The sequence below is a fragment of the Brassica napus genome, chromosome C6, assembly GCF_020379485.1.
Source record: "Brassica napus cultivar Da-Ae chromosome C6, Da-Ae, whole genome shotgun sequence".
NCBI lineage: Eukaryota > Viridiplantae > Streptophyta > Magnoliopsida > Brassicales > Brassicaceae > Brassica > Brassica napus.
Genome location: NC_063449.1, coordinates 8,545,260 through 8,572,007, shown reverse-complemented (window position 1 = coordinate 8,572,007; position 26,748 = coordinate 8,545,260). Strand labels below are relative to the sequence as shown.

General features: G+C 36.3%; 1 protein-coding gene across 1 annotated transcript; it reads left to right on the top strand.

Annotated features, from left to right (window-relative positions):
- The first annotated feature begins 6,317 nt into the window (after positions 1–6,317).
- On the top strand, positions 6,318–15,252 carry LOC106404236 (jacalin-related lectin 40-like). Its single transcript, XM_013844971.3, has 6 exons — positions 6,318–6,712; positions 6,813–6,911; positions 7,082–7,232; positions 14,103–14,228; positions 14,322–14,735; positions 14,830–15,252. The coding sequence occupies exons 1-6, from the start codon at positions 6,318–6,320 to the stop codon at positions 15,085–15,087; spliced, it is 1,443 nt and encodes a 480-aa protein (XP_013700425.1). The 3' UTR covers positions 15,088–15,252.
- The last annotated feature ends 11,496 nt before the right edge of the window (positions 15,253–26,748 follow it).

Below are 26,748 nucleotides of genomic sequence, written 5' to 3'. Positions count from 1 at the left end.
TTTTCAACTCTTTGCAGTTGCACATACTTCAGAATAATATTTTTATAAGTTTATAAAAAGAAATATTCTCAAATGTATGAAAATTACTTAAAACGTGCATTCAAAAGACATAATCCGTGCGTAGCGCAGAGAAAAGATCTAGTTATAATAACAATCAGAACAGCTGCATTTTCATGCAGGTCTTTTTCTTAATTTCTTCTTCTTTTCTTTTTCTTTTTGTAAGTTTCTGTGTTCCTAAAAAAATACTTTTGAAATTCAAACAAACATAAAATTACCATAGGATTTTAATACTTTCTGAGACTATGAGAACTCAATAAAATTTCATAAAGTGAAATTAATGTTAACGTGATTTCATCATATGTTGTGTTCTATTTGGTAACTTTTTTATTACATAATTTAACGATAGTACAAAAATTAGTTATGATTAAGGGACAGCATATTTTGGTCTGCTTTACGCGTTAACCGAGTCCGGACCGGCACTCACTCGAGAGAGGCAGAGAGGCAGCTACGACATTCACACTCTTCCTAGCAGCAAGTAATCCAATATTCGACAGGCACTTCTCAATCAAGTAAACCCCCACTATACCAAAGTCCATTTGTCGCATGGGCAATATGCAAAACGCTTCTCCTTGTGAGACCTGGTAAAATGCAAGTATAAAAGATTTAACAGTTAAAGATGAACTCCTGCAAAAAGAATATTAATAAAGAAAGATAAAACTAGTTGTAAATCTCTTGTTTAATGTTGTTTATATAAAAATGAAAATTTCATAAATACTAGCTTTAATATGCAATTTTTTTAAACTGCTAATAAGCCCTAATCATTATTATTTTACAATATGCGACCAAATTACTCTTGATTTGACTAAAAATAGGATCTTGTTATTTTTTATTGTCAAATCGTCAAATTTCAAAAAAGTATATTCGTAGTAAATCTTCTATGGTCATTTTTACTTTCACAATCATAACCCTGATTCAGATCTTGTTATCTATTTGTTTTATTACGGTCGATTGAGATTTTGCATCTAATTGATTTGGATTCCATTTTTGCTAGGGATGACTTTGCTAAACCTTAAATCTCACACTTAATCCCTTCAAAGTTTATATCACTCTTATCATTAAACTTCCCAGATTCTTAAAATCATCGATAAACTACACATATTAGCCAGTTTGGGTTAATTCTACAAAATCTTTCAAACCCGTTTGATAGTTTTAGTTTGCTACAAATTGTGTTCTATAAGTTTTACTTGCCCATAGTCTGACCTGAAAACCAACCTAAACCCAACAAGAATGGTTAAAACAATACTTGATTTTTTTGTCAAACCGGACATATGACAATACATCGGTCTATTTCATTAAAATAGGGTTTATCAAATAGTCAAAACCAAGAAGACCGTTTTTATTGAATCCCACTGAGAATATCTCAGACAATCTTCTTCTCTAATTTTGATTAATAAAATCCTTAATTTAGATGTTTTTTTTTCCGGGTTTCACCATTTCCATATGGGAAGGAGCTAAGACCTTCATTATCCGTGAAACTCTTTTTCGGGGTCCTAAAAAAAAAATCCTAAAAAAGAAAAAAAAATGAACCAATTGCAGATCGTTACGTGTCAGTGGAATCCGCAAACAGTGCAAAAACTGACCCAATATCGATCCTTAATTCTCTACTTTGGTGACCGTTTTTTAAAAGAAAAAGTGGAGTTCACAATTTAATTTCTTACAGAAACCGGTTTTGGAAACAGCGGTAGGTATAATGTATGTTGTCAAGTCAGTGTGGGTTCCCAGTGTCTTCTCACCACTGCACCATCTAATTAATTTTTGCAACTTGCTATAATCAAACCCCACATGAGAGAGACACTGATATTTCAAAGTTTTGATTTTTTTAGAAGGACGTAAACATCTCAGCACGTGTTTGAAATCGTTGTAAATTATTTACTAGAAATGGAGTCATTTAATTCGAACTCTTTCCAAAACTTGATTAGAAAAACATCAGACAAAAATTCGGCCGAAAATAAACAAAACCGAAAATATTTCGAAACTTATGTTATCACTTCAAAATATCATACTATAAACTTCATAACACATAGAACATACGCATTTGTTACTGCTTTTAAAGAAATTCTACGTCAATTTTTCCTTAATCAAAATTTAAAACTCATTTAAAACTCAAACACTAGCCATTTTTATGCTATCTTTTATCCTAAATGAAACTATATAAAGTCTCTGCATCTTCTATGTTGTTATCTACATAAGAGATTAAATAATAAAGATGGATACTTATATGTTTTAGAAAGCGTTAGGTGTTAGGCAGGCGATTACTCAATATCTAGCTCTTAGAATAATTAAGTAGACATCTACTCATCTAGACTATTACTTACGAAGGTTAAATGTTTATAAATTATAACGATACTAAAAATATGTAATGGTTTATATTAAATAACATTATTAACAAATGAGAATTATTTTATTTTATTTTCATAAGCTTTTATATTATAATATACTAATTATTATAATTTTTAAATAATAAATTATATATCATTTATTATTATAATATTTTGATTATTTAATCGGTTTAAAAGGTCATCACCGTAGTTTTATAAGGCGATAATGCTATATAGGCGGCCGCCTAGAACAATTGTTGAACACTTTCTTGAACACAGCAAATCTACACCAATTATTCAGCTTTTTACAATCAAAACGAACAACAATTGAACATATCCGGCCAGATATTTTATTTGTGTGGGAGAAAACTTAATTAAGACATTATTTTTTACTTTTTTGTCAACAATGGAAAAAAATGCTGAATATCGCCATGTGAGAAATAAATAACATCAGCTGACCTACCACCATAGTTATGAATGAATACATGGATAATGGCAAAAACAAACCATAATGTGGCTATAAATATCCCCATGTGACAATTACATAGCATTAGCTAACCTTACCGCCAAAATGGGCTATAAATATCCCCGTTCGAAAACACAGTCGCCTAGCCGCCTAGAAGGTCGTTTAGGCATTGTTCGGTGGTTGGCTGTGGTGAATATGACCAAGTTAGTGAAACAAAGCGTTAATCCGTGTAATTCATGTGTTGACCATGTAAAGTTTTTTTTTGTTCGTATAAATTTGAAATGTGGTTGATTATTTTTATTCAATATTGACAGATTTTGTGTAATTATTTATTATCAAATAATTACAATTAACTAATAAGTCCAAAATCATTGTTCAAGCCCAATACAAACATATACATATTGCATTTGGGGATTTTTTAGTATCAAACAAACCATAATCTAAATGTAAGACAAATCAAAAAGAGACAGTTTAAAATTATCTACAAGAAGAATTTATATCATCATATTTAAAATTAGCTAAAACTATTATAAATATATTAAATTTTATCTAAAACTAGGCCCGGCGTATTTTACGCAAACTTCCCAATTTTTTGGCAACTCGCTAAGCGCGGTTTTACCGCCCAACTTCAAAACAGTATGTGTGAACAGTTCATGCTTCAAAATTATTTTAAATAATATTAAAAATGAGAATTTAGATTTACTTGGGTATTTTGATTATGTATATATTAAATTCCACAAAAATTAAAATACATAAAATTACAAAGAAAACTAAATAATAAAAAAGAATTTTTAATAATGATAAAATATAAAAATTTATACTTCATTAATAGTGTATAGTGTTATGCTATTTAAAAGGATTTTGAAATTATTTAATCAAAATATAATTTTGTAAAAAATTATTTTTAGTTTCCATTTTAATATCTCTTAAATAAACACTAAAAAAATTTGAATGTTTTTGAGAAATCATAGTATATAAGTAAAATATAATTTATAAATGTTTTTTGCTGTAATTGTAAGATATAAATAGTAAACTAAAGATTATGAAAAAAGTTAAACATTTCAATAATACTCAATATTATTAACTATAAACTATTTATAGTATATTAAACATATAAAAGTTAATGTTACTTAATTATTTTTATATAATCATCTAAGAAAATAGATAGATATAAAGAAAATATTTCTATTACTTTGAAAAAAGTATATTTTGTATGTTTAAAATTATGGTTTAAAGGACATAATATTTTTTTTAATATCAAGATTATCTTTGTGAACTTTTTTATGAAAACACATTATATACAAATATATTTTTCTTTTCATATAAGAAAAAGATAGATATAAAAAGTATATATTTATTAAAATTTTATATATTTTCTTTTTTATTTTTGTTGTTCTAGGAAAATTAAGAAAAAATAATTGAAGTTCAGTTATATATTAAAATATATATTTTAGAAATATTTCCTTTTTTATTTATGTGTGTTTCAAAAATTAATATTAAATTAAAAAAGTTAAATCAAATCTTATTATGAAAAAAGGGAATACATAACTAGAGTTCAGGAGGAAAATTTTACTAAAGTTTTTAATGCTACCTTTCCGGGCTGGAGTTGCTTACATAACTACTCAAGTCATCGGTTAGGAAGGATATGCGTTTGTTGGTCTGATGCGGTGGAGATTGTCCCAGGTTCTACGTCCGCACAGATGATTACGGTGTGGGTGAGATACAAAGCTACAGGTGATACGTTCTTGTGCTCCTTTTTTTTTGCTTCTAATTGCATGATAGAAAGAAGAGAGTTATGGAGGGAGATGGAGACTATAGCGGAGACAGTGGTGGGTGATGTAAATGCTTGGATCATTCAAGGTGATTTCAACGTTGCTCCCTCTTCGTTGGAGCACTCTAGCCTTATGGAATCTGCAGCAGATAGAAGTGCAATCAGAGAGTTTCAGAATGTAGTTCGCAACTGCGACATGACAGACTTGGCTCAGGTAGGACCCTCTTTTACTTGGACTAATAGTCAGGATGAGAATCCTATTAGCAAGAAGTTGGATCGAGTTATGATCAATAGTTTCTGGATTGGTGGCTTTCCGAATTCGTTTGTCTCTTTCGAGTCTGGCGGCGTGTCGGATCATCTGAGAATGCACATTCAGCTTCGCGAGGCACCTCAGGGAAACTCGAAACCTTTTAAATTCTTTAACCATACAGCCTCTCATCCTCGGTTTCTTGAAGCAGTGAGCCGAGTCTGCAATGAAACGGCCCCTCTCTTCCATTCTCGCTCTGCGTTACGTAGATTCCAGGATAAGTTGAAAGCGCTAAAGTCAGAAATGCGAGGTTTGAATCGTGACATGTTTGGTGATCTGCCAGGGAGGGTTAAACAGGCTTATAACGAGCTGTGTGCTAAGCAAACTGAGGCAATGCAGAACCCTCAAACCTCCACCTTTGAAGCAGCTTCTGATGCATGGGAACACTGGCACCACATCTCTGGAATTGAAGAGCAGTTCTATTATCAGAAGTCCAGGGTTCAGTGGTTGGGCTTAGGAGATAGGAATTCTCGATTCTTTCACAAGGTTACGCAGAGTAGGAATGCGTGAAATACCATAAGGCGCATTGTGACAGAAGATGGTAGTATTCTCACATCACCTGCTGACATAAAACTTGACGCTGCTGCTCATTTTGAAAGCTTCTTGAACAGCACACCTCAGGTTTATTCTGAGATTCCGCTAGAGGAGCTTACGGAACTGGTTGATTACCGGTGCTCAAATGAAGCCAAAGCACTTCTTATGAAACCGGTGGAGGAGGCTGAAATCACAGAAACTCTCTTCTCTATGCCTGCCAACAAAGCGCCAGGGCCAGATGGTTATCCAATGGAGTTTTATCGAGCGGCATGGTCAGTGATCAGGAAGGATTTCGTTACAGCAGTACAGTCCTTCTTTCACTTCGGGTTCATGCCACATAGCATTAACGCCACCTTGTTGTCCCTGATTCCAAAGACTACGGATGCTGAGAAGATGTTTGATTTTTGCCCAATTGCTTGCTGCAATTTCATATACAAGGTTATCTCCAAGATACTAGCGAGGAGGCTTAAAGCCACACTTCCGGAAGCAATCGAGATGAATCAATGTGCTTTCGTGGATGGTAGGCTGCTGCTGGAAAATGTTTTGTTAGCTACTGAGATTGTTAAGGATTACCACAAGACTTCAGTCTCTTCAAGGTCAGCCATGAAGTTGGATATCTCAAAAGATTTTGATACAGTAAGCTGGTCCTTCATTGAGAACACCTTGCGAGCTATGAACTACCCTGATCTGTTTGCCACCTGGATAATGACATGTATTAGTACTGCAGCCTTCTCTGCCTCTGTCAATGGGGAATTAGAAGGTTTCTTCACTAGCAGCAGAGGCATAAGGTAGGGCTGCTCACTGTCCCCATACCTCTATGTCATTGTTAGTAATGTGCTTTCAAAACTCCTTAATAAAGCGATGGTCGAAGGGAGAATTGGTTTTCATCCTCAGTGCAAGGAGGTGAATCTTTCCCACTTGAGTTTGGCTGATGATATCGTGGTCTTTACGGATGGTACACCAGAGTCTCTTCATGGTACTCTTCAAGTCTTCGATGACTTTGCTACAATGTCGAGGATAAATGTAGCAAAGTCTACTGTTTTCTCTGCCGGGAGAGGGAAGCAGGTACTAGACGGTGCTGCAGCGACTTCGGGTCTCTCCATCTCTGCTCTACCTATCAAGTATCTTGGGCTTCCCCTCACAACTAAAATCATGACCAGAAGTGATTATGAGCCGCTTATCGCGAAGATCAGGAACCGGCTCCTCTCTTGGTCTAGTAAAGCCTTGTCTTATGCAGGGAAACTGGTGCTTATAAAGTCTGTTATTGCTAGCATCACTAACTTCTAGTGTGCTGCGTTCTGTCTTCCGCAAGGCTGTATCGACGAGATTGAGAGCATGTGTTCTGCCTTTCTCTAGAGTGGGTCACCAAACATCACAACGAGGGCCAAAGTCTCTTGGGAGGAGGTATGTTGTCCGTATGATGAAGGTGGTTTGGGCATTCGTCGGGTGGCAGATGTAAGTTTGGTTTTTCAATTGAAGCTTATTTGGCGTCTATTTGCCAACTCCTCTTTGCTTTGGGTTCAGTGGGTCAAGCAGTACTTACTTCGGGATGAGACGCTCTAGGATGCAAGAGAATCAGGCCTAGGGTCGTGGTTGTGGCGTAAGCTATTGTGTGTTCGATCTAGGGCGCAAGAGATTTTACGCTTTGAGGTTAAGGATGGAAATACAGCTAGGTTCTGGACGGACCTATGGCACCCGCTGGGCAGGCTTATTGAGTTTGTTGGCGAAATTGGCACGCAAGGGTTGGGTCTTAGAAGAGATGTGAGGATCCGTGAGGTACTACGTGATGGTGAGTGGAGATTTCAGAGATGTCAAGACCCCCTGATTCGCTCAATGATTGTCGAAATTGAAGCTTTCAATCTTACATTAACTGATGGAAGAGATGAGGTGTTATGGAAGCGCGGGGCTGATGACTTTGGTTCAAAGTTTGTGTCATCTGCAACTTGGAATCAAATAAGACAGCCCAAAGATAGAGTAGCATGGAGTAAACTGATATGGTTCTCACAAAGGGTTCCTCGCTATGCATTCATTACTTGGCTTGCCATTCGGGATAGGTTGTCTACATGACATCATACGAGTTGTTGGGGCCAACCGCAGCGCTGCATTTTCTGTGGTGAACCTGATGAGACTAGGGATCACCTTTTCTTTGCTTGCCCATACACTTTTATGGTCTGGTTGAAGTTGGCAGGAAACCTTTTTGGTTTGGAACCTGACCCGGATTGGGAGACGACGCTGTCTAGGCTTCTTACGGGTTCGTATGATCGCCTGACTTTCATTCTTTTGAGGCTGGCCCTGCAAGTCACCATATATTTTATCTGGCGCGAGCGAAATAAGAGGAAGCACAATTCTAGTAACTAGTCAGTGGATCAGCTTGCAAAGTTAATTGACAAGTCCGTGAGGAATCGTATCTCCTCCTCTAACTATGTACTCAATTCCAAGCTACAGGGACTGATGATACGTTGGTTTGAAGCTCATGCTAGTGCAGTTTAGGCTTTTGGCTAGTTTATTTTCATAGTCTCTAAAACCTCATTATAGTTGTACATATACTATTCTTTTGCAATGATCAATAAATTAAACATTTCATCAAAAAACATGAATAAATTATTAAGGGAAGAAAATTATCAAAAATAATTGAACTTATGTAATGTTTTATCTTTTGTGAATTTGCCTAAGTTTTCTTGAGAATTCTTCTCCCTTAGTTGTAATAAATTTGATTAATTTTTTGTGTTATTGTGTTTTGCTATTGAAGTTGTATCAATAACTTCAATTATGTCAAGTAATTTTAGCAAGATAATGTCGTGGAAAATGAACATATTTACCAAACTTTTTCAATAATATCTCTTCAAATTTACAAAAAAGTCACAACTAAAAGAGTACACATTCAAATCACAAAACAGACCAGAAACAAAACAATTATAGATCATTCCTCTACGAAGACAAGCTTAGACTCCACTTGATATGGAAGAAGACCCCGTCAGAAAATTTCCTGGAAGACTTCCGAGAAGACTTTTCATAAGTCTTCCAAAGTCTGATCCAGATCTGAAAAACATGTATATCAAATTCAGATCTGTAAAACGTGCATATCATATCAAAAAACGTTCAAGTGGCTTAAAAACAGAGAAAATGAGTGGAAAATTAGATAGACATACTTTTATAGAACACACAAAGTACATATCCAAGTAGAAGATGAGAACCATCTATTTAAAACCTGCAACAACAAGATAGGTTAGTGAGAAAGACATGAGACAAAAATGAAAAATTCATATAAAGTTTAGTGTTTTCAAGTCAAAGAGATTAGAGTGGGTTTGAAGAGTTTTAGTTTGGGAAAAAAAATATGAATTTTATGCAACAGGAGGTTACCAAATGAAGAAAAATCAACATAAGAACTTACCAAAACGCTCAGATCTATTATGAAAGGGAGAATCAGAGAAGATTCCGTCAGAAGACTTCCTGGAAGTCGTCTAGAAGTCTTCTAGCCCAGAAGTCTTCTAAATTTTAAAAACCTGCATATCCAAATCCAGATCTGAAAAAGCTGCATCTCCAAAAACGTTCAAATGGTTTAAAAACAGAGAAAATGAGTGGAATATTAGATAGATCTACATTTATAGAACACACAAAAATACATATCTAAAATTATTAAATCTACCTTTAAATGAGTGGAAGATGAAAACCCTGTGATGAAAAACCTGCAAAACAAGACAAACTAGTGAGAAAGACATGAGACAAAAACAATAAATTGATATAAAGTTCGGTGTTTATAGGTTCAAAGAGATTAGAGAGAGGTTGGAAAGTTTTTGAATGAGGAACATACCATTTTTGTTGCAGTCATTTGAGAGGAGTAGAGAGAATGTATAAATTTTTTTTATATATGGAGACAAAAATTCCAATAAGGTTAAATATTTTCGATCAGAAGACTTACTAGACGACTTACTTGTAAGTCGCCCAGAAGACTTCAATATTTTTAGCGGGAAACTAAAATATTTTTAGCGGAAAACTAAAATATTTTTAGCGGGAGTTAGAAGACTTCCTAGACGACTTACTTGTTAGTCGTCTAGACCCTAAACATAACCCCTAAATTAAATTAACTAACTAAACACTTCATAAAATCAAATTAAACTTAAAAAGTGTTTATTATACACATAAATAATCACATGCAGATAAAAATTTAAATTTTCAAAAAAACATGTAAGCTTTCCAAAATCTAACCCTAAGAATACATACAATACTACAACATATGTTGCTAAACCATACACTAAAGAATATCATGATTCACTACTTTCACTCATCTATGTTGAAAACAATTCAATTTTATTATATTTTAATTTATATCACTTAAAATTGTTTATAATTACATGATTTTAATTTTTCGCTTATCAAAATAGTTTTTACAAAATTTATAAATTATTTTTAAGATCAACTATACCAGACGACTTCCGTGGACGACGTCCAGAAGACTTGACAGAATCTCAGAAGACTCATAAGACTTAGCGGAGATATATTCGTAAAAATGAGTTCTGTTTTTTTGTTTGGTCAAAAGGGGTGGCTGTAATTTCACAAGGCTTTTGGGTTATTTTTGCATTTGATTTAAGTTTGAGTGTAATTTTGCAATCAAAATCAAGTTTTGAGTCATATTTGGTAAATCTCCCTTTTATTAAAGGGAAAATATGTATTAATAGCCCTAGGATTAATTAACTAGTCTAAGACTTAGGGTTTACAGTTAAGGGGTGTAGCTTTGAGGTTGGGTTCAAATTTTTAAAAATAAAAAATTAAAATTAAAATTTTCCAAACAAAAAGGGACTATTTTAGTCATTTTATTTTTTGAGGGCTATTTTGTGATAAAAACTTAAAAATGGAAATTTGAGAGAATTGCCCTAATTAATATCAATCATATATAATATTTTTAGTTCATTAAGGATATATATGTAATCAACCATTGTGAGAGTTAACATGAATACGACACGTAGGAAATTGACTTGTCAAATAATATTATCGAGAAAAATAAGAAAAATAATTGAAGTTCATTTATATATAAAATATATATTTTAGAAATATTTTCTTTTATTTATGTGTGTTTCAAAAATTAATATAAAATTAAAAAGTTAAATAAAATCTTATTATGAAAAAAGGAAATACATTATTCCGACTGTAAAATCACTATAAATTAATAAATTTAGTACATTCCAATTTGAACAGCTTTTAAATTTAACACAAATCGATAAAATAATAAAATAATAAATTTTTAGAAAATTTTATAAATATATAATTCCATTAAAATTATAAATTGATAATTTATATATATATATATATATATATAATATTTTACATAAGTAAGAACCTATTATTATATTATTTGTTTTATATTTACAATTGAATTATTTTTATATTTTCTTAACATATAATATATTTTGATGAGATTTAGTAATATTATATCTAAAACCACATTTAAGTTCTATGCAATATATATTATATACACCATATAATATAAAAAAGTTAATATAAATGTAAAATTTCAAAAATAACAATTAATGTCTATATATTAAAATAAAATATTTTCGTTATTTTAGAATAAATATATCTTAAAATAAGAAATCTAAATAAGAAAACTTTTGTAAATTAATATCTCTATAAATTAATAAAATTTTAAAGTTCTAACATTATTAATTTATAAAGGTTCTACTATATATTATTGGTAAGGATTTTACACATTTCTTGCAACTTTTAAAGAATTCGTACATCAATGTTTTCACCAATCAAGTTCTATAACTTGAGGCAGAACTCAAAACATTTTTTTCTCTAACACCAACTAGTCTGGAGGTGTTATGTGAGTTCTGGTAACCGAGGAAACGAGATGAACGCTACCCTCTTGTGGTTCACATCGAAGGTTGAGAACGGTGTTGGATAGTTTAGGAATTTAGAAACCGGCTACCAGAACGCGCCTGCTTGGTGGTTAAACGAAACTAGTCAGAATATTTTTGACTTGAACCATTTTGGTGAAAACGAGCTTGTAATCGAAATTGAATACTGTTTTCGGGTTGATAAATGTATATATTAAAAAACAAAAAAAAAATTGGCCTTAGGCTAGATATTTATTTGCTGTGGGAGAAAACTGAGAAAGACAACTTTTTTTCTCTTTTTCGTCGGCCAAAAAATATTTAAGGGAAATTTGGCTGTATAACGTAAAAAAAAATGATAATTCACTGACTAACCAATTGCCCTACTTTTTCATTGTTTCTTGTGCTTTTTATATAATATTGCCATATTACCCTTGATTGCAACCGGTAAAACCTGCAAGTCAATTTTTTTTTAATAATGTTAGGTTCCAAAAATTCTCTGTGTCCATTACAGAATCACATACCCTCACATAGTTTATTCTCCCTTTCGAAGTGCGTTACAAAGGGGACATCATCTCCGCTTCTGAAATCTATTGTGAGACGATGGTGTTACAATTGAAATGGCGAGAAAGAGCAATCCGAGCATCTTTTCCTTCTCAGATTTGTGGGATCGTTGATGAAATTGTATTGTCTATGTTGATGGTGAAGGGGTGTAGTGGATAATAGAGTTTCAAAGACGAGTGGTGTCTGCAACAAAGTTGATTGGAGAAGATGAACTGTATATATTATGTTACTATACTATTTTATTATGTTCCGTTCCATTTGATGGTTACTAAAAAGTGTTCTATTTTGTTTAAAAATACAGTTTTAACTTTTTAAAGTTCTCGTTACATATTTTTGAACCTGTAAAATTCGCACTATGATCTATATTGTATAGTTTAATATTACATAATAATATAATATAGTTTAATATTACATAATATTATGTACTTTTTATATTTTGATATTTAGGTTTAGGTTTTATATTTAGGTTAGGGTTTAGTGATTATAGTTTAGGGTTTAGTATTCTAGAAGGCGAAGGGATATGGTTGGGGTTAGCATTAACTTCTTCCATGCAATCATAGACATCTCATAACTTCACCAGTAAATACTATGTCATTTATTTTTTTCCATTCTATTTGGGTTTAAGATTTATATCTGGGTTAGGATTTATATTTGGATAGGGTTTAGTGATTAAAGTTGGTTTATATTTGGGTTTAGGATTTAGTGATTAGGTTTTAGGACTTAGTATTTAGTAGGTGAGGGTATGATTGGGATCAACATTAACTTATTTCATGCAATCATATATGTTTCATAATTTCACCAATATGTACTACGCTATGTATTTTGTTCCATTCTATTTGGGTTTATGGTTTATACTTGGGTTTATGATTTATATTTGGGTTTATAGTTTAGTAACTAGGGTTTAGAGTTTATAAATTAGGGTTTAGTAATTAGGGTTTAGAATTTCTTATTTATGAGTTGGGGTTGGGATAGTGTTTAGTATTTAACGATTGTGGATGTTGTTGCATCCTCCTATACTATTTTGGCGATATGGAATGGAACACTATGTACATATGTATGTGGTCAATAAACGTGTAACGTGGATGTCTTTTTTCTTTCATATGGCATAGTTTTAAGTCATTCCTCACCATATATTATTTGTGATACGTCTTGTTTACTGAATAACTGTAAGTAGAAAGAGTATAACCGACTAATTTTGGGTGTAAATGTTAGATTTTTCATTATGTCAAAATCAATTTTATCTACCTAATTTTACTTCTAAATTTGGTTACATGGCGAATAAGCCCAATATTTAATACCCCATGTGACAAATAAATAGCATTAGTTAACCTTTTCATATTTTATATATGGTCGGAGAAAACTGAGAAGGACATTCATTTTTCTTTGAGTTATTCTTGGGTTCACCCCCTAGGATGAACCTTTAGGTTCACCCCCTAGGATGAACCTTTAGGTTCACCAACCAATAGAAAATTGTCATTTTAAATCTAGTATCTTTTAATTAAGGAAACCAAATAACTTGCAAATTATATTATTTTTTCAAAATAAAATTTAAAAACAAATAAAAATAATATATAAAAAACGAATTCAAAAAATAAAAAATGTTGTCAACAAAACACTAAACCCTAAGCTTTAATACTAAACCCTAAACTCAAATTCTAAACCCTAAATCTTTGGGTAAACCCTAAATCCTTGGGTAAACCCCTAAACCCTTGGAAAAACACTAAACATGTTGTCAACAAAACACTAAACCCTAAACTCTAATCCTAAACCCTAAACCCTTGGGAAAACCTTAAACCCTTGGGTAAACCCTAAACCCTTGGGTAAACCCTAAACCCTTAGGTAAACCCTAAACCCTTGGAAAAACACTAAACATTTGGATAAATTCTAAATTATAAATCTTAAACACTAAACTCTAAATCTTAAAAATAAATATTTTTTTTTAAATAATATATTTTTAGAACTATTGTTATTTTTATTTATTTAATTTTTTATTTTTTATTTTAAAAGCATAATATAATTTGGCAAGTTATTTTGTTTCCTTAATTAAAAGATACTAGATCTAAAATGACAACTTTCTATTGGTTGGTGAACCTAAAGGTTCACCCTAGGGGGTGAACCCAAGAAAAAGTCTTTTTCTTTTATTTTTTTCGTCAAGGATGGAAAAAATGTTGAATACCCCATGTGACAATTAGCGTTAGGCCATTAGCTAACCTTACCGCCAAATGGCTATAAATATCAAACCATTTGCTAGCCCCAACTCACTCTCATTCTCATCTTGCCATTCAGGTACAGTGTAACTTATATCAAGATTGAATACGAAAATAATGGAAAAGATGAAGTCCGTGAACACGGGACAAACCGGGGGGAGCTAAAAGAGGTCAAAACATATAAAATTATGTTTGTTGAATCTAGTTAATATTTAGTTGCATTACTATTATTTCATTGTTTCTAATGGAAAAATGAAATACAGTTCTCGGTGAACTATCCGGAAGACAATATTGTCTCCGTTGGTGGAACCTACAATCATATCTTCAACTATGATACAACGCTTATTACATCTTTGTACTTCACCACCTCCAAGGGATATACCTCTCCATTATTTGGTGTGGCCAAGGGAAAAGAGTTCGAGCTCAAAGGTGAAAATGGAGAAAAGCTTCGTGGAATTTATGGACGTGGTGGTACTGCTATCGATGCCTTTGGGGCTCACTTTGGACCGCTTGGTGGTAACAAGGGTAACACATTCGACGATGGTTTTTTCGATGGTGTGAAAAAATTAACCATTGGAGCAGATGAGTACAGTATAGTTTATATGAAGATCGAATACCAAAAGGATGGAAAAGTCGTAGTCCGTGAACATGGGACGTTTGACGGGATTCTAAAAGAGGTCAAAACATATAAAATTTTGTTTGTTGAATTTCTTTAACATTCAGTTGCTTCGCTATTAATTGATTCTTTATATTTAAAAAAATGAAATACAGTTCTCGGTGAACTATCCGGAAGACAATATTGTAGCTGTTGGTGGAAGCTACAATCATATTTTCAAATATGATACAACGCTTATCACATCGTTGTACTTCACAACCTCTAAGGGATTTACCTCTCCATTATTTGGTGTGAAAAAAGGAAAAGACTTCGAGCTCAAAGGTGAAAATGGAGGAAAGCTTCTTGGAATTTATGGACGTGATGGTACTGCCATTGATGCCATTGGGGCTCACTTCGAGACTGGTTCTGGTTAAAAAATCGCCGGTTTTCATGGGGTCCATTATCGCCAATTACAGGCTTGCCATTTAAATCCTTTTTCTTTGGTTACATAAAATAAGGCCATCCGAAGTCTGCTTTTACCATGCTTGTGTGTTTGTGTGTTATAATAAAAAAGTGAAATTTTTTGTTTGTTGGTAAAATGTTAAATTTATACCATTTTCTAAGATTTATAAATGTTGCATACAACTTATTTCTGCAAGAAAGAAACTAAAAAACAACCTACTACTAGCGCGGACGAACCTCATGGAGGTCTAGTACACAAAAAATAGAACTGCAGTAACGATGGTGACTGGTCTGGAGACGGGAAGGTAATGGGATTATGGAAATATTGGGATAATGTTAATATTCCTATAGTTAAGGGATTTATGCAAATCTGTATATTCCTTTTCCTAGCTAGCATATGAGATACACTTTGTATAAATACCGATGTCGGATTGATGAATAACATAACACTTTACATTATATTTTAGTATATTTTATGGTATCAGAGCTAAAAAATCTCTAAAGACCTAAATTGTTTTTTTATGTCCATCATCTTCTTCATGTTACTTTCTTCTACTTCTACTTCGTCCATCATAGACGATGTCTGACGATAATTCTACTTCTACTTCTAATATCAATCCGGCAACACAAGCTGCATCCATTGTTTCATCGCCATACTATCTCTATCCATCTGATAATCCTGGAGCTCTTATTACGTCGGTTCTAGTTGCTCATAATAACTATTCTGAATGGTCTACGAAACTCCGCAACTCTCTGCAAGCAAAGCAGAAAACATGACTCATTGACGGAACCATCCCGAAACCAGAAGCAGAACCTGATCTATCAAGGTGGCTTGCGACTAATTCTATGATCGTCGGATGGATACGTATATCGATTGATCCCAAAGTTAGTTCAACAGTAACCCATGTTCCTGAAGCACATAAGCTTTGGGAGACTTTACGCTTCCACTTCTCCGTTAAAAACGGAACTCGTCTCCATCAAATACAAGACGAGATTACTAACTACAAACAAGATGGGCAGTCGGTTCTTGACTACTATGGAAAACTCACAAAGCTATGGGAAGAGTTACAGAACATGAGAACTTCTCGGCCTTGTACGTGTGTTGCTGCTGCAGACATCGAAAAAGAAAGAGAAGATGCTCGAGTCCATAAGTTCCTATTTGGCCTCGACGACTCCCGTTTTGCTTCTATACGTTCGCGCATCACGGATGAAGAGCCTCTGCCAGATCTCAACATTGTCTATTCTCGGGTTATTCCCGAAGAACAAAATATGGCTTCCACGCGTTCCAAGGAGCAACGAAGCGAAGCATTAGGATTCTCGGTCAAAATTGATCATCCAAAAGATACTACTACAACTGCAGTCGAAGTTCTTCCTCCCCATTCTAGAGATCCATCACGATCGTGCACCCACTGTGGAAGGAAAGGGCATGACTTATCTGAATGTTTCCTAGTTCATAACAACAACGTCAAAACGGCTCATCAGGATATCGAGGTGGTCGTGGTGGACGATCCAACAATAGAGGTGGTCGTGGTGGACGTGGACGAGCTAATGCAACGCAAAGCTCACCATCGCTCAACAACGATCAAATTGCCTCTCTGATCTCTCTCCTACTAAATCAACAAAGCAATCTATCCTCGGAACGATTGTCTGGTAAAACAACTTTGACTGATGTTATTATTGATACATGGGCTTCACACCATATGACTGGTGACATTACCCTCTTACATGATGTCTACGACATCCCTTCCTCATCAGTAACGTTCCCTAATGGCCGTGATTCGCATGCAACAAAACAGGGACATTGCGCCTTACCAAAGATTATTCTCTCCATGACGTCCTCTTTGTTCCTGATTTTAACTGCACCATCATATCAGTTTCGAAATTATTAAAGCAAACCGGATGTATTGCAATATTCACTGATACTATATGTGTTTTGCAGGACCGTTTTTCGAGGACTCTGATTGGAGCAGGTGAAGAACGTGAGGGGGTTTACTACTTTACGGGTGTTAAAGTTGCACGAGTTCATGGAGCTTCAAGGATGAAATCATCTTCTTCAACTCTATGGCTCGCAGACTTGGACATCCTTCCTACAAGGCTTTATCTACTCTACCGATTTTTAAAAGTTCTAAGCTAGATTTTACTACTTCAACACAATGCGACATTTGTTTTAAAGCTAAACAGACTAGAAAAGTGTTTCCTGATAGTCTTAATAAAGCTGATACTCCGTTTTCGTTGATTCACTGTGATGTTTGGGGACCCTATCGTACACCATCATCGTCTGGTGCTCTATATTTTCTGACAATTGTTGATGATCACTCACGAGCAGTATGGATATACCTTATGCTTGAAAAGTCTGAAGTTGCTTCTCTCCTACAAAATTTATGTGCTATGAGTGAAAGGCAGTTTGGACAGAAAATCAAAACGATCCGCACAGACAATGGAACTGAATTTATGACCCTGTCGCCTTACTTCCATGAGAAGGAAATCATACACCAAACTTCTTGTACCTACACACCTCAGCCAAATGGTAGAGTGGAAAGGAAACACCGTCATATACTAAACGTCGCTCGAGCATGTTTGTTTCAGTCTCGCTTACCCGTGGAGTTTTGGGGCGAAATTATCTTGGCAGCTGCTCACATTATCAATCGCACCCCTACACATGTTCTCGCTGGAAAGACTCCATACGAGGTTCTTCATGGCACCTCTCCTATCTTTGATCAACTCCGGGTGTTTGGTTGCCTATGTTACGCTCATCAACGCCCTCGTGATAGAGACAAGTTCGGCACCAGAAGCCACAAGTGTATTTTCGTTGGTTACTCCGGCAAGAAAGTTTGGAGATTGTATGATATTGAATCCAGTGAGTTCTTCACTTCTCAAGATGTGGTTTTCTTTGAGGATCAGTTCCCCGGAATTGATGACTCTACCTCTGCCTCGCCGCCGGTGATGAATACAGATCTCCCTTTTGATGATTGGTTGCTTCCTGCGACATCATCACTTATCGAGCAACAGCCCATACCTGCCTCAACAACGACCACTAAACCTACCCATGTCCCGCCGCCACTACCTACTACCCCTACTCCTATCCACCCTACTCCTGTCCCGACGCCACTACCTACTACTCCGACCAATACTTTTCCTACTGTCCCTACTACGATCACTTCTACCACACCTAATATACCACCTGACCAACCAACACCTACTTCTTCTCCGACATCACCCTCTTCGTCTCCAACATCTGATGACCACTCTCAGTCAGCTCCCTCTCCAGGTCTTCTTGAAGTTCTTGGGCGAGGGCATCGAACTAAGGAAGCTTCGATTCTACTAAAGAACTTCATTACTCATGCTGCGACTACTACAAACTCCCCTCATGTTCTCACTACGCAAGATCAGAGTACTCCGACTACGGTCTCAGATAAGACATTGTATCCTATTGCTGACTATACATCTACTTCTGCTTTTAGTGCTAAACATCAGGCTTTTATCTCAGCGATCACAACGGACTTTGTCCCTAAGACATATAAAGAAGCAGTTAATGATCCACGCTTCAATGGAGCTATGAAAACGGAGATCACTGCATTGGAAGCCAATCACACGTGGGATATAGCAACATTACCACCTGGTAAAAAGGCCATCGGCTGTGGTTGGATCTACTCAAATAAATATAAGGCTGATGGTACAATTGAACGGCCAAAAGCTCGCCTATTTGCACGTGGAAATCGACAAAAAGAAGGTTTGGATTACAAGGATACATTCGCCCCTGTTGCAAAGATTAATACGGTTCGCTGTCTACGTAAAGTTTCAGCTGCCAAACGATGGGAGATTCATCAGATGGATGTCCATAATGATTTTCTTCAAGGTGATCTCGAAGAAGAGATATATATGCAACTCCCTCCTGGTTTTAAAACCTCAGATCCTTCCAAGGTTTGTCGACTTTGCAAATCACTATATGGACTCAAACAATCACCACGGTGTTGGTTCACAAAACTCAGTAAGGCATTGTTATCGTTTGGGTTCATCCAGAGTTATGAAGATTACTCCTTATTCTCTTTTGTGCAAGGCGATATATGTCTCCATATTCTCGTATACGTGGACGATTTTATCATCGCTGGAAACGACATCTCAACTATTCAACGCTTCAAGAACGACTTGCACAAGTGTTTCAAGATGAAAGACCTGGGTAAACTAAAATATTTTCTCGGCCTTGAGATTGCTCGTGGCCCTGAGGGAATCTTTGTGTCACAAAGAGAGTATGCACTCGATATTATAGCCGAGTGTGGACTCTTGGGTGCTAAACCGTGTTCTGTTCCTACTGAACTGAATCACAAACTGGCGCTCTCGAAATCTCATCTTCTCGATGATCATAGTCAATATCGCAGATTGGTCAGTCGCTTGATCTATCTTACGTTTACGCGTCCAGAACTCAGTTATATTGCTCATATCTTCTCGCAGTTCATGCAGAAGCCACACCATGATCGCTGGATGGCAGCCTTGAAGGTGATACGATACTTAAAAGGATGTCCTGACCAAGGGATTATGCTTACATCTACTAGCGACTTATCTTTGACGGCTTATTCTGACTCCGACCCTATTACTCGTCACTCTCTCAGTGCATATGTGGTAATCCTCGGCGACTCTATTGTCTCTTGGAAGACGAAGAAGAAAAAGACAGTATCTCATTCCTCAGCTGAAGCCGAATATAGGTTTATGGCTAATACAACGTGCGAACTAAAGTGGCTCAAGCGTCTTCCTCTTCACTTTGGTTTTAATCATCCTCGTCCAATGTGTTTGTTTTGTGATAGTCAGGCAGCGATACATATAGCCAAGAATCATGTGTTCCATGAACGTGTTCCATGAATGTACGAAACATGTTGAAAATGATTGCCACACAGCCAAACTCCTCACTACAGAGCATATTTCTACAAAACATCAACCTGCAGACTTGCTTACAAAGGCATTACCTACTGTCCAAGTTGGGAATTCGAAATTACCAACTTGAGGGGGGGGGGGGGGGTAATGGGATTATGGAAATATTGGGATAATGTTAATATTCATATACTTAAGGGATTTAGGCAAATCTGTATATTCCTTTTCCTAGCTAGCATATGAGATACACTTTATATAAATACCGATGTCGGGTTGATGAATAACATAACACTTTACATTATATTTTAGAAGGAAATGAGTCTGTCCCGGAGTAGACGATCCAAAGCATGATAGAAACCAGCAGCAGAAGTGGAGGTGGAAGTAAAGACCCGAGCATTTATTTCCCTCCATATAAGGTAGATGGCAAACTGGAAGATGAGATTGATCACCGGGCCTGCTTTAGGATCCAAACGTTGTCATCAGCGCCAGCTGTGGAGTGAATATCCGACGGATTCAAGGGAAGGATAGTCTGAGCAAAATGCTTCCATATACTGGAAGAAAATTCACATTCGAAGAATAAGTGGTGATGCGTCTCTATACAGATTGAAGGTACATTCAGCTGGAACAGTAAGTCCCCATCTTATCAGCCTGTCTTGAGTAGGTAATCTTCTCAGTAGAGCCAGCCAAGTAATGAAAGAGTTCCATGGTATATTCTCTTTGAACCACACAACCTTTGACCAGAACACATGAGGTGAGCGCTGCCTGATATACTCCAAGTAGTTTTGGAAGATCAGAATCGGTCACCAAAACTACCATCAGCTTTGTGCCACACATACTGGTCTTTACCCAAGGCCGGCTGAGTATAGGGGGGAGGGGTCAGTGCGACCGCCCCAGGGCCCACTCATTTTTATGTTTTTTATGTTTTTCTCTTTATTAATGTATATTTAGAATTTAAATAGTGTTATAACATATTACAACATAATTATTTTAATAAAAACTGAACAAAAAATTTTTTATTAATTTGTTTTAAAAATAGTTTTAGTAATAATTATGATATTGAAAATTAATAATCATAAGGTTAAAAAAGAAAATATTTGCCCAGGGGCCCATAACCAAGTTGAGCCGGCCCTGTCTTTACCCTTGTCTGGCGCAAGAGGAGACATTGTGGTTAAGACTATCTGCAGCGTTTCACCTTCGGGAGATCTTGCTGGAGGGAGTAACCAGGAACCATTTCCAGAAGCCTCGGAGACCATTGCACACTTCCTAATTCTTAGCATCTGAGGTCCATTCTGGCCAAGCACCGAAATTAGGAGGCCCAACAATGTCCAAGTATCGAACCAGAACGAGGCAGAAGTACCATCATTTATGGAGCAACGCATAAAAGTCATTCAGCATAGGCTTTATTTGAATCATGCTGCGCTCAGCAGGAGAGAGTCTTGGGGATTCTTGGGTAAGCCAAAAACCCTTCCTGCAAAAAAAAAACTTAAATGCAGTCGTATAAGCAAGATGGTATCAAAGAGCCCAAAAAAAGATTTTTTAAAAAACTTGGCACATAATTTAGATCTGCTTTGTCCAAGCTTGAATGGAGAGAGAGAGAGAGAGAGAGAGAGAGAGAGAGAGAGAGAGAGAGAGAGAGAGAGAGAGAGAGAGAGAGATTTTAATCAAATGAGAAATGACAAAAAATGTTTGTGTTTACTGTTAATTTGATATTATACGCTTTGATAAAGGATGCTTAATAGACTAAAAAGACTATTAAACAAAAATGTTTGTGTGTTTACTGTAACCGACTTTGTTACCGGTTTCATCATCCTCCTCCATCGAGTAGAGTATCTCACTACCATGCCTTTTTTTTTATGAAAGAGGAGGTTTCTTTGGGTATGTTACCAAGGATTTGTTTCAGTTTACTCACCGGTTTGTCAGTACCGGCCTGTACGGAACTGGAAGGTGCAGTCGAGACTGCTTCAGTTATTCCCGTTTGTGAGGCTTGGATTTCAACGTCACAACAAAAAGTGACTAAATTTCAGCTGTCCGACTTTGTCATGAAGGCTTCTTTGATGTATTAAGCTATGTCTTTGTCAACTTCTTATAATGAATTATCATGTTCACTCTTTCTTGCCATTGCAGCGTATGTTTATTGTCTAAAAGAATGACTAATTCTCCCTTGCTTTTGTATCTAGGAAAAAATATGCAACGTGAGTTAAAACTAATAATTACTATAAAACATGATTATAACACTATACTATGATGAACAGTTGACATTTTTGACCATCGTAATACAAATTACGGAACCACACTGCACCTTTGTTATAATAACAATTTTTTTTACATACACATGTATATTTAAAAAAACGGTAAAAAAAAATTCTCAACTTTCAAATTTAAGCAAAAAAACTTTGAACATTTGAACCAAAAATACCTGGCCATTTTAAATCTCATATTTTGTTGACTAGGCCAAATTAAAAATCTGGAATAGTCAACAGTTAAACCCATAAACGTCTGTTAGGTAGTTAAACGATGTCGTTTTAAAAATTGATCCAAATTAATGAAACTACGTCGTTTTGCATTGATAGACCATGGATTTTACCCACTTTTAGCCATGGTTAATAAGTGTTTTAATAACTAATTACTATTATATAGAGTCTATTTAGAGTACAGGTTAAGGTACGTTCTAGAAAAATATGGTGATTTTGGAGCCTTTTGAGGTGCAAAATTGCATAGACGCGTCAGATATTTAGCTATGTATGGAGACCTTCCCACCATTAGATTGAGCCCATATTTTGACACAAGATATAAATTTGCGTTAGCTTTCCAATGCCACCGGTCTGAGGTCAATCAGTATCCTGTAGCAGACGTTATGCCCGTTTTACTGAAGAGTAGTCAGTCTGCCACGCGAGAGGAAGCTGTCGAGGAGATGAAGGACTGTCGATCGATGAAAAAGCATTGGTGTCGGTAGACAGTGATGCCATAATATAGGCTGAGTATATTTTATGACCGCTAAAGCCCAGAAGCAACCCCAAATTACCAGAATGCCCTTGGACGACCAGAAACCCTATTTATGTTATTTATAAGCCATTGTTGACGGATACACGCTATCTAACCTTTCTTTTACTCTCGTTCTTAGTTAGGAGAGAAAAGAGGAACTCCTTCAGAGTCCTCCTGAAACTCCTTTGGATTCTTTATTTCTTTTATCAGTTTTATATCTATTATTTCTATGATTTTCTGTGACAACTTCATGTCTCAATAGATCCACCTGTTAGGTTTAGGGTTCAGATAGGTTATGAAGAATTAGCCCAAAATATAGAACTGCCAAGTTATGATATTCATCATAGGATTGTTCTTACTGCTTGTGTTCTAGAGTCATGAACTAGAACTCTGATCTTAGAATCATTAGGCACAATTGCGAACGCTTGGTGTTTTCTCTGAACTGAATTCTATTGAGCTAGGATTGCTAGAAACATACGAAAGTTAATTTAGGAACCCTAGTGAACACATATTCAACCCGATTGTAAAGCTTTCTAGAAGCAATATCGATCGATGATCCAATAGATTAATCGATCGATATTGTGAAAGGTGTATCGATCGATATTCCTATAGAATAATCGATCGACACATTCTTGTGATCAATAAACGAGAGTTGAGATCCAAGATCTGGATATTAGACTGTCTATAAAATGGAAATTGTTAGGTTTGTACTCCCATTTGAGTTCTATAATATCTTGCAAGCAACAATTAGCCTCTATATCATTATAATCCTGATTACCTGAATAGAAACCCTAGATCTAGCAAACCATCCTTCCATCAAACAACTCTCTGCCAATCTGAACAATTATCTTGTTCAACTTGTTTACTACTTTATTTACTGCTTTGCTATATTTATTTACTGATTTATAAAATATTAGCCTAGCTTAATCATATAACTATTAGATCTAATTGGTTCTCTAGCTCCCTGTGAATTCGATCCCTAAGTACTACAACTCGACATCTTATTTTACAGAGTATAAATCACTCGTTAGGGTAATTTGAGTGATATCAAATTTGGCGTTGTTGCCGGGGAGCTTTGATCGCCATTAGATCTTGTTTAGTTAGATTTAGTCTAGCTTTTACTAGTGTTCTAAAAAAACTGATAAATATTTTCTTCTGTTTCAGGTACATACATCTTAGTACCAGGAACAACAATGAAGAGAGGATTTATGGGTTCTTCAAAGAAGGAGCATGCTGATTCACGCACGATCCGTAAGTCTACGAGGGAAGCATGGATCGACACCCTCCAAGCAGCATAGATCGACAGCGTGAACCAAGCATCGAACGATACTATTCAGCTTGTGTCGGACACCACTGTTCACCACGGTACTGTTTACTCCAATACTGTTCATCGAAGTACTTTTCATCCGGGTACTATTCATCCCACATCGATCGACACTGTTCATCCACCGTCGATCGACACTGTTCATCTCGTGTCGATCGACACTGTTCATCCCGACACTGTTCACTATAACACTGTTCATCCGGACACTATTCATTCGAACACTGTTTATCCCGACACTGTTCATCCGGTGAAAAATGACACCACTTGCGGGGAGACATAGAAAATCAAACTGCTCATACTTAAGGTCGATGAGAATGGGATGTTAAGAGACAAAGAAGATCGCACTCGCAACAGCGCAGGACAGTGATTAATGCTCAGGGTGATGTGATCCCTGATGTGATTGCTGTTGCTGAGATGAATGACTTTGACCTGAGCCGAGAGTGGTATGATTGGATAGGTCAAGACCCCTTCCAGGGTCTTTCTCACCAAGATCCTAGAAACCACATCGAAGAGCTTGAGGATCTCGTGTCAAGGAGTGAGCAGAATGAAGTGTCTGAATACCATATGCTCTGCAAGATCTTCCCCTATTCTATTTGTGGGGATGCATTCAGATGGTTCAGTCAAGTGCAACCAGGATCTCTAACCAGCTGGGATGACATTGAAAGAGCCTTCCTTTACAAATTTCTTGATGATGCTGAAGCAACTCGAGAAAAGGAGAAAAATGATAAATGGGACAGGTTCTTGGCATTGTTAGATGAGGAGTATATGATTCCAATACAGCTGCTCGACGACATTATGGCAAAAAGTGATGAACAACATGTGTCTGGAGAGCTGAGCAGAGTAGAGGAAGATGGTACTGAAGACACGACCTCAACGTCGACCGACGGTAGGACCTCAACGTCGACCGACGGTAAGACCTAGACGTCGACCGACGGTAGGACCTCAACGTCGACCGACGGTAGGACCTTAACATCGACCGACGGCAAGACCTCAATGTCGACCGATGGCACGACCTCAACGTCAACCGACGGCACGACCTCAACGTTGATCGACGGCACGACCTCAACGTCTACTAACGGTACAAACTCAATGTCGATCGACGATGTAGAAAAAGAGATCACCATGGAAGATTTCTTGGACCTAGAAGAGTTCTTGGAGTTGGAGGATGGAGAAAAGCTTGACGACTTGGATTCGAGTAGAGAAGTCACTATGGAAGACTTCTTAGATTTCGAGGAATGGCTTGAAGATATGGATTAGAATTCGAAGAAGAAGCTTGATGACGATCAGCATACTTCGAGAGGAGATCTGGAAACTTCACCAGAGGCTAGCATCGATTGACACCAACCTGATGAGATCGATCGACAACCACCCCACATCATCGATCAACGCCCACCCTATATTATCGATCAACACTCAGATAACATCGATCTGCACCCACACTCCATCATCGATCGACACCCACCCGAGATCATCGATTGACACCCATCGTTGGAAGAACTGCCAGGATACATAGTCGAGCTGGAACAAGTTGAGGAAAGGATGTACATGTCTAAGGCCTCACACCTTGCTGTCCCTAAACATCAGAGACCACCTATCTGGACAGAAGAAGCTGATGGGCTTCACAATAGAGTGAAGAGGATACATGATCATGTGAAGATTGTGGTTCCATGCGCTGTATTTGAAGCTGAATCTCCTATTCCACCTGATAGAAGTATGAAGTTCAGTTCTTACATTGAGGTTTTGGATGATCATCAGCAAGTAGAAGCTTCTCATAGAGGGTTGCGATTTAGAGATGAAGTCGATAAGGGCCCAGCAGAAGCAGCATCAATCGACACCAACCATATACCATCGAACGACACCAACAAACCGCGTCAATCGACATTATCACTTCTCCATCGATCGACACTAGACGCGTATCAGAGCTGAAAGAGTTCGATGTATGTGGAAATCTTAGGGATGGAGAAACCACCACGCGATCAGACAAGTCTGGGGGAAAGAAGAGGAAGAATTGGAAGAAGAGAAAAAGGATTATGGGTGATTCTCAATTATCATTGATTCCTCGCTTCTCAGATGGTGTCAGGAAATCCAGAGTGCGCAGCAGATGCTTCTCATAGCCATTTGCAAAGGTTCGAGCACTCCTTATTGCTGAGATGATAGACAAAGGAGAAGAGTCTATGGAGGAGGCTTTCACACAAGAATGATAAAGCTTCAAAGAGAAGACATTGAGACTTGTTTTGGAGCATGTTCTTATTCTCATCTGGACTAAATCAGATCTCCAAAGTAAAGCAAAATGACTATAATAAAGCGCTAAGTGGGAGGCAACTCACTGTTAGGTTTGTTTTAAATTTGGTTTTACTTTCATTTATTATTGATTCTTTGTTTTCTAATGATTTCAGGTTTTTTTAAAAAAAAAAAGATGAACAGTAATGACTACACTGTAGCAACCGCACTGTAGCATCGAACG

Bases quoted from the DNA above. Each gene is read 5' to 3' on its own strand.
- LOC106404236 (XM_013844971.3), top strand. From the start codon at position 6,318: ATGGTCGAAGGGAGAATTGGTTTTCATCCTCAGTGCAAGGAGGTGAAT. The intron at 6,713-6,812 runs GTCTGTTATTGC...GCCTTTCTCTAG, and splicing joins GGGAAACTGGTGCTTATAAA to AGTGGGTCACCAAACATCAC. The intron at 6,912-7,081 runs GTAAGTTTGGTT...TGTTCGATCTAG, and splicing joins GCATTCGTCGGGTGGCAGAT to GGCGCAAGAGATTTTACGCT.